Source organism: Acanthaster planci, linkage group LG11 (genome assembly GCF_054643075.1).
Source record: "Acanthaster planci isolate LZ-2023a linkage group LG11, COTS_SCS, whole genome shotgun sequence".
Taxonomy (NCBI): domain Eukaryota; kingdom Metazoa; phylum Echinodermata; class Asteroidea; order Valvatida; family Acanthasteridae; genus Acanthaster; species Acanthaster planci.
The window spans coordinates 1119632-1135067 of NC_141787.1; the positions used below are offsets into that span (position 1 = coordinate 1119632).

A 15436-nucleotide genomic window follows, 5' to 3' on the forward strand; every position below is an offset into this window, starting at 1 on the left:
CCTGGGTTTCACGCCGACATTTACCCTGCATAGCACTATATTAAAGTCTGGTGACCTACTCTTTGTTACAAATTCATGTACAGTGTAGTGGAAAATGTCCGATCAGGTCTTGTCAATGCGTGAATTGCACCACACAGCGAGGAGTTAAGACTTTTTTAAGGTGTTATCGTAATCTCTATGTTGTAAGCGACAACTGATCCAATCATTGTTTTGTCGACGTGATCGTAAGTATCGGGGATGAGTTTAGCACAGTCTTAAATATGTTAAAGGATCTTATTTTTTCTGTTGAATCTTTGTTTTTGTTTTGTTCTGCTTCTACAAAGTTCTAGGCCTAGGCTTGGGGTAACAGGCGGCAGGTCTTGGCCTATCTCACACCAGGACAGAAATAAGCCTTATCGCAAATACTGCATGGGTGATTTTGCACAATGGTAGAAAGGCATTGTGGGAAGGAAAAAGGAGCAATGTTCCCTGGACATAACAGAGACAGAAGTTCAGCACCACCAGTGCTTGCGCTTGGTCATGTTGATCTTTTGATGTGATGTTGATGATGTAGGCCTATATCATGTATTCATTATTTTTTTCATTTAGGCCTTGTATCACCATTGTTTCTAAGGGTGGGACATTTACATGTTTAAACTAAAAAAGTTCCAAATTTGTTTACAGATTTTTCTAAACGTTTAAACAGAACTGTCCCTTGTAGAGGTTTGACGTTTTGATTGATGCCATCTGGCATTCATTTTTATTGTAAACGATGTCTGTAAAATGTCATCTGATTTTTAGAACACTTGCTTGGTCACATCAAAGGACTACCATGAATTCACCATCGGAAATTTGTGTCAACTCTTTACATTGTATACAATTTGTTGCGTTTCAATTTTTCAATGACACCGTGGTAAGGGTGGAGGGTTTACACGTTTAGACAGGATGGGAAAGTTTTCTAAATGTTTTGCAAATGAAACATAAATTGCCATCCTCAATCATTTCATTTTAGTATGCTCATCACTACAATCGACCATGTTTGCCTAACATTACAACTGGGTCAGGTCTTCTATATTTCAAACACATCGATGTTGTATATCCTAAATGGAAGGTTATGTCAAACATAAGGACAAAAAAAAGAAAAGGCAATGAGCCCCGGTAATGTTACCACTGGAATGGTCAACATGGTCAATCATCTTTGTGACTGATGAATTATTCATCTGGTGATATCGATGTTTACTGAAATTTATTGAATTTGATTTCAGGTTCACCATGAATCGTGTGAGTTGTCCACAACATCCTGAAGCCAATTTGGTTGAGGATTACCATGCAGGAGATATGATCTGTCCAGAATGCGGTCTGGTGGTTGTTGATAGGTAATGAAATAATACATTGTATTTGGCTTAATCAACATTGTGCATGATCTGTTGGCCATGCTGTCCAGTGTCGTTCGATCTAGGATGAAAGGAAAATTGACCTAATTCTGTTTAGCATGTACATGCATTTCTCCATTCATAATCATAACCTCAGTCTGGTCTTACTTTATAGCGTCAGCCTCTCAATCAACCGTTTGTTTCCTTAGATGCATTGATGTTGGCTCAGAGTGGCGCACATTCAGCAACGACAAGGCTACCAGCGACCCGTCACGTGTGGGTGCGGCCGAGAACCCCTTGCTGAGCGGCGGGGACCTATCCACCATCATAGGCAAGCCCTCGGGCTCTTCAGGCTACGGCGAAGATGGACAGGCCAAATACCAAAACAGAAAACAGGTAGTAAATCCCACTCTCAACTACCATCCTGGTAAAAAACCAACATCTAGGTTCCAGAAACTTCAAGGCTACCTCGCTGTATATTTTTTATCCTTTGCCAAGTTGATTTTGTGACCACTTGTCAACCAGTGATCCAGTGATTGATTTGCCTGCTAACCTTTGCATAAAATATGTCCTGGATTCAGGGAAAAATCGGCCCGTGGTCAATATATAGCTGCCAGTGTAGCTCGTTCCTACGTGCAGGTTTGGTAGCCTTTGGTAGTGATTGCGCCTTGGGTTAATTTTTAAAAGGATCCTTCCTACTTCGTAATTATTCTCTTTACTTAACGTTAAGGTAGATCTTTGTTTTTGAATTACGGAATGAAGTTCACATTTGAATACTCACAGAATGAATCTGTAATGTTCTTTCCTGCCCTCAACCGCTTTCCCAGGTCAGTAGTTCAGACAGGGCATTACTGAGTGCATTTCGAGAAATCTCACACATGTCTGATCGTATCAACTTGCCGAGAACGATAGTGGTGAGTACAGTTCCAGTCAGGAACAGACCTTTGTACTGATAATATCACACTTGTTGGTCGGGAGTGTTCATTTTGCTGGTAGTGATGCGCTCATTACGCATGCATTCAAAGTCATTTGAAAACCAAAGGAACCACCATTGGTAGGAAAATTGTGCCCTCACTTAGTCCGGCTCGGGGTTCATCATTGTATTGACTTGGGTTAAAAATTTGCAGTACCCACATTTTGGATGAAGTCTTGATGACACAAGCCGACCAGTCTTGCTGACTTTTGACATGCCGTTTGCTTGCTACTGAGAATAATTTCACATTTAAACAGGTGTCTTACCAAGTGTTAAGTGAAGACAAAGTTTTTTCAAAGTACGAACTCAACTGATGCGTTTGAATCCTTCACAGGATCGTACCAACGGGCTCTTCAAGCAAGTTCATGAACAGCGAAGCTTGAGGGGGCGGAGCAATGATGCAATAGCTGCTGCCTGTCTGTATATAGCTTGCCGACAAGAGGGCGTGCCTAGGACATTCAAAGGCAAATTGTTCGACTTCATTGTTGATCTGTGTGTATGTTACAGGCTAGTGATTGAAGCCGGTTTCGAGTCCTTTTTCTGACATTCATAATAAGAATATGGATACTATTGATGTATATTGGGCATTCATGCAGGGAGCCCGATCAAGGCATCAAACATTATTGTGATGATAAGTTGGAGAAGGAACCAGTCTGGAAATGAGATCATGGACCATTATTCAGTGGCCATTTTGCATTTAAGATTTTTTGCATTTGAGCAAAGAATCTGCAATGGTTTTTTGTTCCATTTTTGTGCCATGTAATAATTATTAATGGCATAAGATGTGAAAATTTGCCTGTGCAGCGTTTATTATCGAATGGGTCAAGTCTTCAATTTCATAAATTTTTTTAAATGAGTATTTCTCCCCCATGTGTCTTGGCAGTGATTTCTTTCTATTTCCCTTTTTGTTTGACTTTGCATCATGTTTCACCTTCATCAATCATTCCTCTCTAGAAATCTGTGCTGTGTCCCGAGTCAGTAAGAAGGAAATTGGTCGCTGCTTTAAGCTCATCATCCGAGCAATAGAAGCCAATGTCAGCCTCATCAACAGCGGAGACTTCATGGTATGCTCCTGAAACAACTCTTTACTGTTCCACTTTTCACATGACGATTTTGTCCACTTCAAGTAGAAAAATCAGCATTGTAAATATAGTAATGCTTCATAGCATTGTTTTGATTGAAATAACATTTCTTTTGCAGTCACGTTTCTGTGCTAACTTGAGCCTCCCAACCTCTGTTCAGAAGGCAGCTACATATGTGGCTAACAAGGCTGTGGAGTTGGATCTTGTCCCTGGGTAAGAGGTTAACAATGCTTATCATCGCCAGAGCAAGCAAACAAGTTCAACACACATAAGAGACATTCCTAAGAAACTCATCTGTGAAGCATCTCTGAAATATATGGCACTTACCTGAATTTGGCTTTACTTTACAAACGGAAAGCTCACGTCTTGAACCCAGAGTTCACATGTACATTTCCATTCCTGTGTAGACGGAGTCCCATCTCAGTGGCAGCAGCAGCCATTTACATGGCATCCCAGGCATCTAAAGAGAAACGCACTCAGAAAGGTTTGTGTCAGTCTTGAAATGGATACATTGTCTAAAAGTTCATTCTCGGTCTCTTATCATGACTGGAGCGTTTGAGTCTCCTGAGCAGAAAATGGCACGCTTTGGAGGAGAAATGATCCCATTGACTTCTATACTTCTTCCATGAAAGCATGCATGTTATTCTTATCCCAGGTTGAAGTTGTTGAGGAGCAAAGCATTGTGGGTAACAATATCACTCTACATGCATGTAATGTAACAGCTGTAGCCACAGTCCCACATAATGCTTTTGGCCTTAGTGATACATGGCCAAGACAGCATGTTAAGACAGTTGCAAGGTACACACCTCTAATTTTGGATGCACTGCCCTCCAAATTCTGAAGATTCTGACCCCAAATCAGGAAGTGTTGGCAGTGTTTCAAATAGCAAGATCATGATGATGTGATGACAATCTTCTTTTGTGCAGAAATCGGAGACATTGCTGGTGTAGCAGAAATCACAATCAAGCAGTCCTACCGTCTGATGTACCCCAGAGCCATGGACCTGTTCCCAGAGGATTTCAAGTTTGTTACAAGGGTCGAAGACCTACCCCTACCGTAGTTGAAATGTCCATCCCGCCTCCCTTGTTAATCCAAGACCCTCCTCCAAAGAGGAACTTCATTAAGGGACAGCTTGTAGATCCACCCAGCATTCATTCACAAGCCTGAATTTAAGAACATTTCACGTACATGACCAATGTTATACTGGAATGCTAGAACTCGGTCCAGTAGATATCTTTTGCCTAGTTGCTCCCCTTTTGAAAGTCATTTTTTACCAAATACTTTGTTATGGAATTTCCAGCAACATGTATTAGTTATGCATCACCGGAAATGATTTTCTGTTGGTTATGTACCGCACCTGTACGCAAGTGAAGTAGTAAAGCAGTGATTAAGATATAACTGCCCAGAATGACTAGATCACGAGGTGGACCTACTTTGACAAAGACTAATCTTAGGCAACCCATTTAATGTGGGACATGCCACCAAAACCAACATGATTTTAAAAAAAACCTGATATTGAGTGCACTCTCAATGCGGCAGTTGTAATGCTATATACATGTATAGTTCCTAAAATGTGGATGTACATGTAATGTCTCAATATAAAATTATATTGGAGATGCAATTAAGACCTCCAGAACAGCTTAAAGGTCCGTCATGTTCTGTTTCACTCACAGCATTCGACTACATCATGTACATTCTGGAGTTCAGGTGTTGTGGCAAATCAACTTCAGTTTGCAAAGAAAACTTAACTTTCCTAAATCCTCACACCAAGTCACAAAGCCCCATGCTGAATCAGCATTTCTACACAGAACAATCCAAAATTTATTGAATACAGCTGCTTGAATCTGAGTACATGTAAGATGCTATGACACGCTTCAGTCCCTCATACAGAAAGAAACTTTCTCACACTACACAATGAAAGGTAAAAGATTTTTGGTCCACCAAATCTCCAAATGGTACAGTGATTAATATACTCTTTGTTCTAATTAAAGTAACTGATAATGCCAGTAGTCGGTCATTTGTCACTATCCTTTGGCTGGTACATGTACAATAAAACTTACATATTTATGAAGTGAACATCTCATTGATCTCTGTCTACTCATCCTTGTCTTTGAGTTTCCTTTGTCTCTTTTGTTCTTTGTCAATACTTGCATCCTACCTCGGGTTTAAAGCACAGTGCATATACATGTACTTGGCAATGGGTTTTGTCAGAAACTTTAGAAACTAGAAAATACGAACATAACATAAACTGCAAGTAGGGACTTTTTTACATAAACAAATTAACTTTCAAGAGGAGATTTTTTTCTTTTTTTCTAAAAAAAATACATAAGCACTGTCATTTCATGACAGGAACACACAATTTAAAAAACTGTAGAGTCCAGAAAAATATACTGCTTTTAAAGCACTTTCTATGAAAAAATATATGTGAGACTTTTAAGTCATTTTGTAATGCAGTGTAGGAACGTTCAAAATTTGCCAAAAACTAAATCAGAACAAGCATATTTACAGCTGAGGACACTTTCAGTGAAAGTAAACAGCTAAGGTGGCAACTTCTGTGATTTCGCTCCAAATCTTCATTTGTTTAAATTCAATATGCATAGTGTTATCTTTCAAGCTTTCAAGCAGGTGACATTACATGTATTTGAATACAAAGATAATTTTGGAGCACTACATTTCAGCAATAATGTACGCGTCTAAGATTAATATCTGTGGACATCATGGATCTATCTGGGGCTTCAAATCTCGGGTCAGAGGTGACACAATTAGTTCTATCTTCTATACAGACAATTCTGGTGAACATGATAGTACCATATTACTGCTTATTTACTGTGGCCCCCTTTAATGGCGTCGAGCATTGTGACAGCCATTGTCTGGAACCACAGTGCCCTGACAGTTGCTTGGTACAAATCCAAACACAGTGCTTATTGCCATTTAAGGGGGCCTCCAGGAATGCCCAGTGAAACGTCAGTGGGTCTGTCTACAGAGTACCAAAGTGAATACCTAACATGCACAATTGTGTGTTAAAGGCATTAGCAAGAGAACCACCGTGTGAACCGACTTGCACACAAACTCCTTTTGTTTGCACTACGTACATTTCCTTGTTTCAAATGACGTCACACTTTGGTAACCTATCTATCCGTAAGGACTACAACGAACATGAAGGAGATAAATTCCTCTGAGCTTCCCTTTCATCCAAATATACTGCTGACCAAGCTATTCAATTCTAAACCAAGCTACCTTGATAAATCCCAATGCTGGTTAAGATTAGAGGTTCACAGTTTGACGTGTTTGGTCAGGGTGCAGATCTGACAAGGCATCTGCTTTATGGGATCACTTTCCCCTGCTGGGGCATCGCTCTGCTCTTCTGTGAACTCCATCCGAGATATTTTGTCATTGACCCTCAGCAGAAGATCTGTCAGGTATTCCGTCTCGTGCCACTTTTGGACGACTTTGCAGAAGTGATGGATGAACCAGGAGCCTTTCTCTTCATTCCGCCACGCCTTGGTGCCTAAAAAAGGCAGAAGAACAGCTTCTTCAGAAACAGGCTTTTAAATGAAATGCAAAAGAAATGAAATGCTTAATGCAGAATTCAATAAGCATGACTTTCCCTGACCAATCGTTTTGTCCACATAAATGCTAATGGCCTTAGCACTTCAGCGTGTAAACACTGAACCCAACCCACGACCTGCTTCAAGTGTGAACTATCATGCAGGCTAAATATGAAAAAGAGCCCAAGAAAACTGTTTTTCAAGCAAGAAACCAATTTCATTTCCATCCCAAATGGTTGGAACTTTTTGCAAGTTTCTTTCCAATGACAATGTGGGTAACAGCAGAAAACCAACCAAATATAGCAGAATCTGTCTGTATGATTACACCTGCATCCTGGTATACATTGTAGGTGTAAGATACATGTATATCAGCGAAATATGGAAGCACCGTGATCAGAATATCAACAAGAATACAAGATTAAATCAGTGCTCTGAAATATATGATTGCCGAGCTTTCGGTAACTGACTACCTTCTTCAGGGCAAGCAGATTCAGTTCAGTTCCTTGAATCTGCTTGCCCTGACGAAGGTACTCAGTTACCGAAAGCTCGGTAATCATATATTTCAGAGCACTGATTTAATCTTATATTCTTGTTTACATGTATATCAGCTCCTGGACCCAAGACTGTCTGAGAGACTGTCTGATGAATGCAGCATACTGGACATAAATACAAACCCTACGTTGTACCTTTCGTTGTGGCGTAGGATATCAGCACATCAGCATTTTTGGGACGTGTGTGGCGAGATGGACCTAGCTCACTGTCAGCAAGTGAGCGCCTGCTCTGATCTTCCATCATGTCATCGGGTGAGTCAGCTGGTTTCCTGCATGCCTGAATGATGAAGACTTTGGGTTTACCTACAAAGGGTGAACCAGGCAAAAACTTAAGCTGCATCCGAATCAGTTGCTTAGAGCTAGGTCTTTACTCCATTGGAAATACGTGGAGATGTGCGGCCAATAGAGCTGTAACTTAATTTGGACGCAGCCTAAATTATGAACTCAGACGTGCAGAAAAAATTCTTCACTCTGTGCTCATTGACAAAGGAGATCAATGAATGTAAAAACACTTGTATATGATACTTGTGATTGTGTTGATTAGGACACATCATTTTTTGCAAAAAAATACTGAATACTGGAAGTCTGGACCGCATGTTGTTCTTACATGTACATTGACTATAAGGTGCCAGTGGGCTGAGTTAGCATTTACAAATAGTTTGGGGTCCTGGGGACCTGAAAATCAATGTGGGCAATCACTCAGCAGAGAGTTCTTCAATCAAACAATATAACCTGTGGGTGGTGTGGTGCTCTTTTATTGGTAAGTGTGCCATGACTTAGGCTCCGCCCACACAATCCATACACTTGACTAGCGATATACTGTCACTCCATTTTTATAATTTAGTTGCAACTTGTTGGCACCTGGGTCATTCTATGAATTCAGGGTCCAAATGTGTGACATTTTTATGTCCCTATTACACCTGGCCCGTGTAATGTGACATGGAAATATCACTGAAATTGATTTCAAACCATTTCCATTTGTTTGGCAGGTTGTTTGCATTGTGAAAGTTAGAGAATGTGTTGTGAACTTACAAAATCATATTTCAGATGTTAAAGGGGCATGAAAAAAATTACACCAGTAACTTATAGAATGAAAATAAGGCAGGCACACGCACATTACTACCACTGGTTGGCAAAGTTGTTTAAATATATGATGTAATAACACAAATCTCCATGTGCGTGCAAGTATAAGCACACGTGAACCGTTTCTGTACCTAGTATAGTTTGACATGAATACCAAACTTAATGACAAGGAATTGTTACTTCCAACCTTTCAAGAAAGGTGTGCTGAAGTATTGGAAAAGCTGTAAAACAGTGTTGATTGACTTTTAACACGCCAGGTTATGGTTACCCCTTCTGAAAGTGTCCAATTCATTTACCTATTGAGACCAATTCATGTATCCATTGGATCCAATTCACTTACCCATTGGATCCAATTCACTTACCCATTGGATCCAATTCACTTACCCACTGGATCCAACTCCCATACCAATTGGATCCAATTCACTTACCAATTCAATAACCAATTGCTTGAAATCAATTGGAATCCAATTGGGTTCAATTGGTGTGAATAGTAAATTCAGACCCCTTCTCAGTTAGACCATGTCAAACCAACTGAGTCCCATTTGAAAAATTCATTTGATGGGGAAAACAAGCTGAAAGCAAACCAATTGGAACCAGTTGCATCCATTTTAAATTTCCAATTGATTGAGGGGAAACAAATAGAGAGAAAGCATACCAATTGGAACCATTTGATTCCCATTTGAAATTCCAATTGATTGAGGAAAATAAACAGCAAAGAAAAAAATGCCAATTGAAACCAACTGCGTCCCATTTGAAATCTCCAATTCATGGGGGAAAACAAATGGGAGAGAAACCATATACCAACCGAGACCAATTGAGCACCAATTGATTGCCAATTGAAACCAATTCATTCCAATTAAATCCAATTCAAAAATCAATTGGTTTGAATAGGCCATTTTTAGTAGGGATAGCAGTTCTCCTAATAGTCTTGACGGCTGCGCCTGCCAACCAGAGGTAGTAGCCTGCATGAGCCTATCAAATTTGCATATTTTATGGGAATTGAAAGGTCCCGTTGATTGGTCAATGGTCACTGACTTGCGGCTAAAAGGTTCTATGATTCAACTAACCAGCAAACTCCTTAAACTCGTCTCCAAAAAATGGTTCAGTCAACTCCTCTTCTGTTACTTGACAATGATCAACAGTTGCAATGCAATCCTGATGTTTCAAAAGTAAAAAGGAATAATTAGAAAAAATGTATGTAATGCAAATTCAAAAAACAGAGGACTGGAATAATGAATTTTTGAACACTAAGTGTTGATAAACACAGTGGGCTTCGGCAGCATGTCAATAAAGCCACAGATTTCAATGTGGCCATTTTTCCACATATTCCGTTTTACTTGTCCATGCCTCCCGGCCGTCAGCCTCAAGTTTTCATGATACAAGGCCAAGCCCGTCCTGGCTGCGCGCTACCAACTGGAGCCTTTCTGTCTAATTTTGTCTTCAGTAAAAGGGGCGGGGAATGGGGGAGGGAGGGGGGGTTAACAGAGTTTCATGTCAGAGACACAGCCATCTCTACAACCAGTACAGTGCATACCTGGGGTAGGTTCGGATTGTTCTTGTCCTGAACAACTCGCCGGCCATGGCTGCAGATGATCAGAATAAATTTTGCGTAGTTTCCCTTTTTCAGTTTCTCCTTTGTATCCTCCAACACTTTCACCAGGTCAGGTTTGGTCAAATCTTCGTACTTATCAAGGTGGTAGTTCTGGGAGATACTAAATAACTTCTTAATATTCTCCTCGTCTACATTACCACCTGTAAGTGGAGGAAAATAAAATTCACAGTTGTAAAGGCATGAACAAATGGGCAAACAATGTGGAGTCATACACGTCTTTGAAGAAGAGCCCACTTTGACTGAGATCTCAAGTCTCATGATCAGACTCCACCACACTCATGAAACAGTCAGTGTCCAAATATGGTGCCCAGTGTGTGACTTCAGCCCTTTATCTTCAAGCAAACTTGAATTCTCAATTGTGATTGGTCGCTTGGTCCATGGTAACAAACAGTGTGATATATAACTGTATTGCACGGTTCATATCACACCCCCATGTAAAGCGCCGTTCTAACTCAACGCATTGCGCTATTTTTACACTAAAAGCAAACGCACATCTAAATGATTGAAAATTAAAAAGTGGCGTTTGCCCGTGCTGCTAATCAAATGTGGTTAAATGCACATACAATTCTAACAATTTCTATTATTAGCATAAGCCCTGTTGTTACTGTTATTGAAATGAGCTCAAACACAATTCCAATGCTTCCATGATAAAACTGCAGAACTGTCAGTGTTGTACACTGTAGTCAAGACCATCCACAAGACCAGGCACAAGACCAGGCACAAGACCAGGCACAAGACCATGCACAAGACCAGGCACAAGACCATGCACAAGACCAGGCACAAGACCAGACACAAGACCAGGCACAAGACCAGACACAAGACCATGCACAAGACCAGACACAAGACCATGCACAAGACCATGCACAAGACCATGCACAAGACCATGCACAAGACCATGCACAAGACCATGCACAAGTAACAGGGTGAACAATGGCTAAGGAATGTATATGTTTTTGTTGCAGTTCATTTGAATACATGTAGCTTGTGACTTCAATTCAGACCGGAGGTCTTGAGTTGGTCTTGTTAAGGTCTTAAGTGGTCTCAACTGAGAACTGTAGTACATACAGCATACGGTGCTACTGTGAAGTGCGCATAGGCCCCTTTACTATCTTTACTGTGTGTCAAGTTTACTTGATAAATTCGTTATCAAACTCACGCTCGTGGAACAAGGAATAATGTCACATTATTCCGTGTTCCACTCGCACTCGTGTGAAAACTAATAGAGTCTGAACTTGTTTGCCATGCCAATACCAAGAGCGATCACAGAGTCCCAGTTCCATATGTCCAAACACCTTAGGCACTTTAGTGGACAGTTCCTATCAAAATTTCACAACACAAAAGGAAGAACATCCCAATTAATTACCAACATACAAAGCACTGTGTAACGCTTACTGCTTATGTGAAAATATTGACCAATGCTACGAATGAAATGATTTCTATCCAATAAAGGGCTCAGATCGGAGAAACCACATCATGCTGCCTGAGGAACCATGAACCTCAGCACTTAATTTTCCAGCGCCGGTGGTAACAAGGTAAAATGGCAACTAGGTAACACTCAGTCACACACAAAATTAAGAATGGTAAGGAAAGTTGAAGATACACTCACCTTTACGGCGATATTTGCCATGTCCCTGCCCCACAAATTCATTGATAAAAAGCACGTAACCTCGGCCATCTGGGTACTGGGGTCGATCGTCCACTGGAAATTCAGTTGGAATTGCATCACCTTGAACAACAAAGGTGATTGTCGGTCAAATGATAGCCAAAATTCAACTTGTGTAAATGCTTCAGGGACCATCTTGAAAACAAAACCTGAACTGTACAACAGATGTCTCTTTTTAATACGACAAGAGATAAAACAGGAACTGTGAATTTCAAGTGAATTTAAAATGCAAATTCCCATTCTTAGCACTGACATTTTGTTACACAAATACATGCCCTCTTCTCAAATAGGCAGTAGAATACCACAATTCAGAACTGGGAACAGGTGTGGGTACCATTAAGGACTTCAAAACAGCTTCAGGTTTATGCTTACCCAAATTGGAATGTTTACCCAGACTTATCTGCACAAATACAAACTCTCATTTAAGACCTGCTCTTTTCAACTGGTTGCAAACATGATTGTTTCAATCAGAAACATGCAGCTTCTCAAACGAGGTCAGAAAGTTTTAATGACCTCTCACCTAGGCTTCTTGCTGTTCTCTGTCTGGTTTTGTTATCACTTGACGGAGGCAGCAATGCAGTTTCCTCACTGGAAGCTGGTTCACGCATGACAGGGTGACCTACATTTTCCAACAGTTTAAGAAATGTCAATATACATGTAATCGGTTGTAGTTCTGTGACAAAATGTTTTAGTTTCTTTCACAAACTTTTTAGTTTAACAGCTTAGGCCTACAGCACAATGGCAGTCAAATTGCTGACTTCTGATGTTGGACTCACCTTCTCTTTCTAAGGCATCTTCTGCCGCATTTATGGGAGCAATCAGATGGTGAAATTCAAGCTTTCTTTCAAAGAGATGCCTTAGCTTTCTGTAGTCGCCAACCTTGATGATGTTTTTATGCTCCAATTTCTGGAACAACTGGTCCGGAGTTTTAATCTTTTCCAGCTCCCCGGGCTTCAGGTTACCAAATTCCTCTGCCTTCACCATCTGCTTCATCATCCCAAATTGCTCTTTCAGGATGCATTTATCCAACTCAATCAGTAAATCCATGTGTGCAGTCGGAGTTTTTCTTCGTGCCGACATTTTTCAGTACTCTTTGTTCTGAAAGACCTAAAACAGCACAATCCACAAAAATGAAACAAAACTAACACAAAATAAAACAATCCATATCTTACCACACTCCAAACAATTGCTTCTTCTTTTTTTTAGTTAATTAAACTAAGAACCCGGGAAGAATTCCATATACGAAGTTCACTGTAATATCGCGTAATTACTACAAAAGTATCCTTACTTTGATCGCTGAATGAAGACGATTCCAAAAGGCATTGAAGAGCTGAACATCATAGGACAGAAATGTGGAGTTTTGGAATTCGTATATGGAATTCTTTCCAAGAACCCTACATGATGAATGTGATTTTGGGATCTGATAAATTTAACACAAGCTCCACAAATCATTTTCAAAACAAGTCACAAGTACAGGTAACAGTGAACATCAACTTTGTCAAAGTAAAACGGTACACTGTATGCCCTAATTATCAGGAAATATCTGGGAATGCAGTTAAAATTACTCACGTAGCTGTGACATCATGTCTTCCTCAATGAGTTCTACTCTACTTGGAAAAGAGAAATCATATTGAGGGTTCACAAAACCTACATGCAAGTTAAAGACCTGAATCAAGTTTGCCTGGCTTTTCCCCAAAATAACTGCAATACACACATGTACATTACATACATAGGCCGGAGTCAATACTTATTACTTTTCCTTGCTATTCCCATAAAATTCAGGAGGTTTACAGACATTACATTGTTCATAAAAAATGAAACATGCAGAGTTTTAAAAAGTGATTCCTGTCTCAGTGCAAGGAAAGTGAACAAAGTAACAGGAAGACATGTCTTCAAAAGCCAAGTCAGATTGGAAACATATTCAGAATTGCTCAACATTGACACAACTAAAACAGAAGAGAAAATGAGCGGGAAACATTAGAAGACAGGGGAAACTTTAAGGAAAGTTGTTAAAAGGAATGACACTGTTTCTTTCAAAAGTTCACATTATATAGCTTACTGTATCAAATCAATTTTATGGGTTCATATCATCATGGGCTTTTGAATGCAGCATATAATGTAGTTCAAATCGAGGTAGGCTCCTACATTTGTTTTAAAAAACTCCACTTTGGCAAATTTTCCCCCCAAAGCAGTCGAAAATGGTGTGTGTCTTTCATTCTCCTCATCTATGGTTTTAAAACCATGTGACTGACTATTTCTTGAAAAAAAATCTGAGGTTTTTATTACGATTTACATTATTTCTGGTAATCACCATGGATTCCTCAAACTGACGAAACCTGTAGATCGAAGAGACAGTGAGAAGCAATTGCAGTTTTGGAGCTGGGAGGGAAAGCCGAGATCATTATTCAGGGTAAAACCCACAGGATCAGGTAGGGACTGAAAACCCAATCGTCATGTGGACTAAGCCGGGATTCGAACCCGGACCGCAGAGGTGCAAGGCGATGAAAGAACCACTATATGCCAAACTCACCAGCCTCTCGTACCTAACGCAAAATGATCCAAACATACCACACATCGCATGTGGAAACTTACAGGCCAGTGACAGGCCTTCGGACTTTCCCTCCCGCCTCCTCTTCCGCCGCAGAGTATGTTCACTGTTCACTCACCTCCAAAATGCCTTGGCCTTTCACTCTGCACTAGCTCCAGCTTTTTACGTCGACGACCGAACTAGGAAATTTTACCGTAATGAAGATTTTCCGTCATTAACTTCCCGTTTGGTACTGGTACCCGACCACCCCAGCCCACACTCACCGCGCGCACGCTCTTCGCCAGGCGGGGAAACACCTATCCTGCAGCCAAGCCGAGCCAATTTGCTACGGAGGCCGGATAGCATGCGCACTTTTCTCCTGACTGCGCGTATACATTTTTGACACAATCATCTGGCGGCCGCCACTAATTATATACAAGGGGCGTAGGCTGGGGCCCCCCCCCCCCCGCCTGCAGAAGGGATTTTGCTTGAGGTGTTATTTCTTCGTGATCATTTCAACGGTTTTTTTCAAAACTTATATTTGTGAATTCAATGTCCCACTCTCTTTCTGAATCGGTTTTTCTATTTTTATTTTCCTCCAAAACATCAACACACATGACATTGGGAGTTTTAATATTTCAGGAAAAAAAAGAACAGACAGATTAAGCCCGCTATTCACGTGACCTATAGTGGATATTAAATATCAACACACCACCAAAGGCACAGTTTTTTCACAAGTATCACAATGGAGCTAGCTCCATGGTATCATTTACCAAAAATAAAGCCGACAGTAGGTACCGTACTCAGACTACTGATGTGCTCGGTACTAGGCCTATACTGTAACTTATCTGCATTGTTTCTAAACAAACTCAAAACACACACTGTTTTGGGGTTGATATCCACTATAGATGCAATCTTTCTATTCAGGCTCGAGTTAGACTCAAATTACACCTAATCACAGACAAAGATTCTTAATTTAGAAAAGTCAAAATTAAAGTTACCAACTATCACACCTCCAATTAAACAAGAGCTGTTGCAAACTCAT

At 40.4% G+C, this 15436-nt stretch overlaps 2 protein-coding genes across 7 annotated transcripts; one reads left to right on the top strand and one right to left on the bottom strand.

The window, feature by feature from the left end:
• The first annotated feature begins 67 nt into the window (after window positions 1-67).
• On the top strand, window positions 68-5483 carry gtf2b (general transcription factor IIB). The gene is made up of 9 exons (XM_022228577.2): window positions 68-224; window positions 1245-1355; window positions 1562-1748; window positions 2180-2266; window positions 2660-2789; window positions 3280-3389; window positions 3526-3620; window positions 3815-3891; window positions 4334-5483. Exons 2-9 carry the CDS (start codon window positions 1252-1254, stop codon window positions 4465-4467), a joined length of 924 nt encoding a protein of 307 aa, XP_022084269.1. The 5' UTR covers window positions 68-224; window positions 1245-1251; the 3' UTR covers window positions 4468-5483.
• On the bottom strand, window positions 5205-14722 carry LOC110975842 (caspase-3-like). 6 transcript variants are annotated; one of them, XM_022228681.2, is made up of 8 exons: window positions 14457-14722; window positions 12641-12971; window positions 12385-12483; window positions 11808-11927; window positions 10124-10341; window positions 9657-9744; window positions 7642-7809; window positions 5205-6915 (listed from the first exon to the last, which is right to left on the bottom strand). In XM_022228681.2, exons 2-8 carry the CDS (start codon window positions 12942-12944, stop codon window positions 6680-6682), a joined length of 1233 nt encoding a protein of 410 aa, XP_022084373.2. In that variant the 5' UTR covers window positions 12945-12971; window positions 14457-14722; the 3' UTR covers window positions 5205-6679. The 6 variants fall into 6 exon arrangements, with proteins under 6 accessions (XP_022084373.2, XP_022084367.2, XP_022084371.2 ...); XM_022228675.2 differs by having other exon boundaries at window positions 14531-14721; XM_022228679.2 differs by having other exon boundaries at window positions 14408-14541.
• Between the last annotated feature and the right edge of the window lie 714 nt (window positions 14723-15436).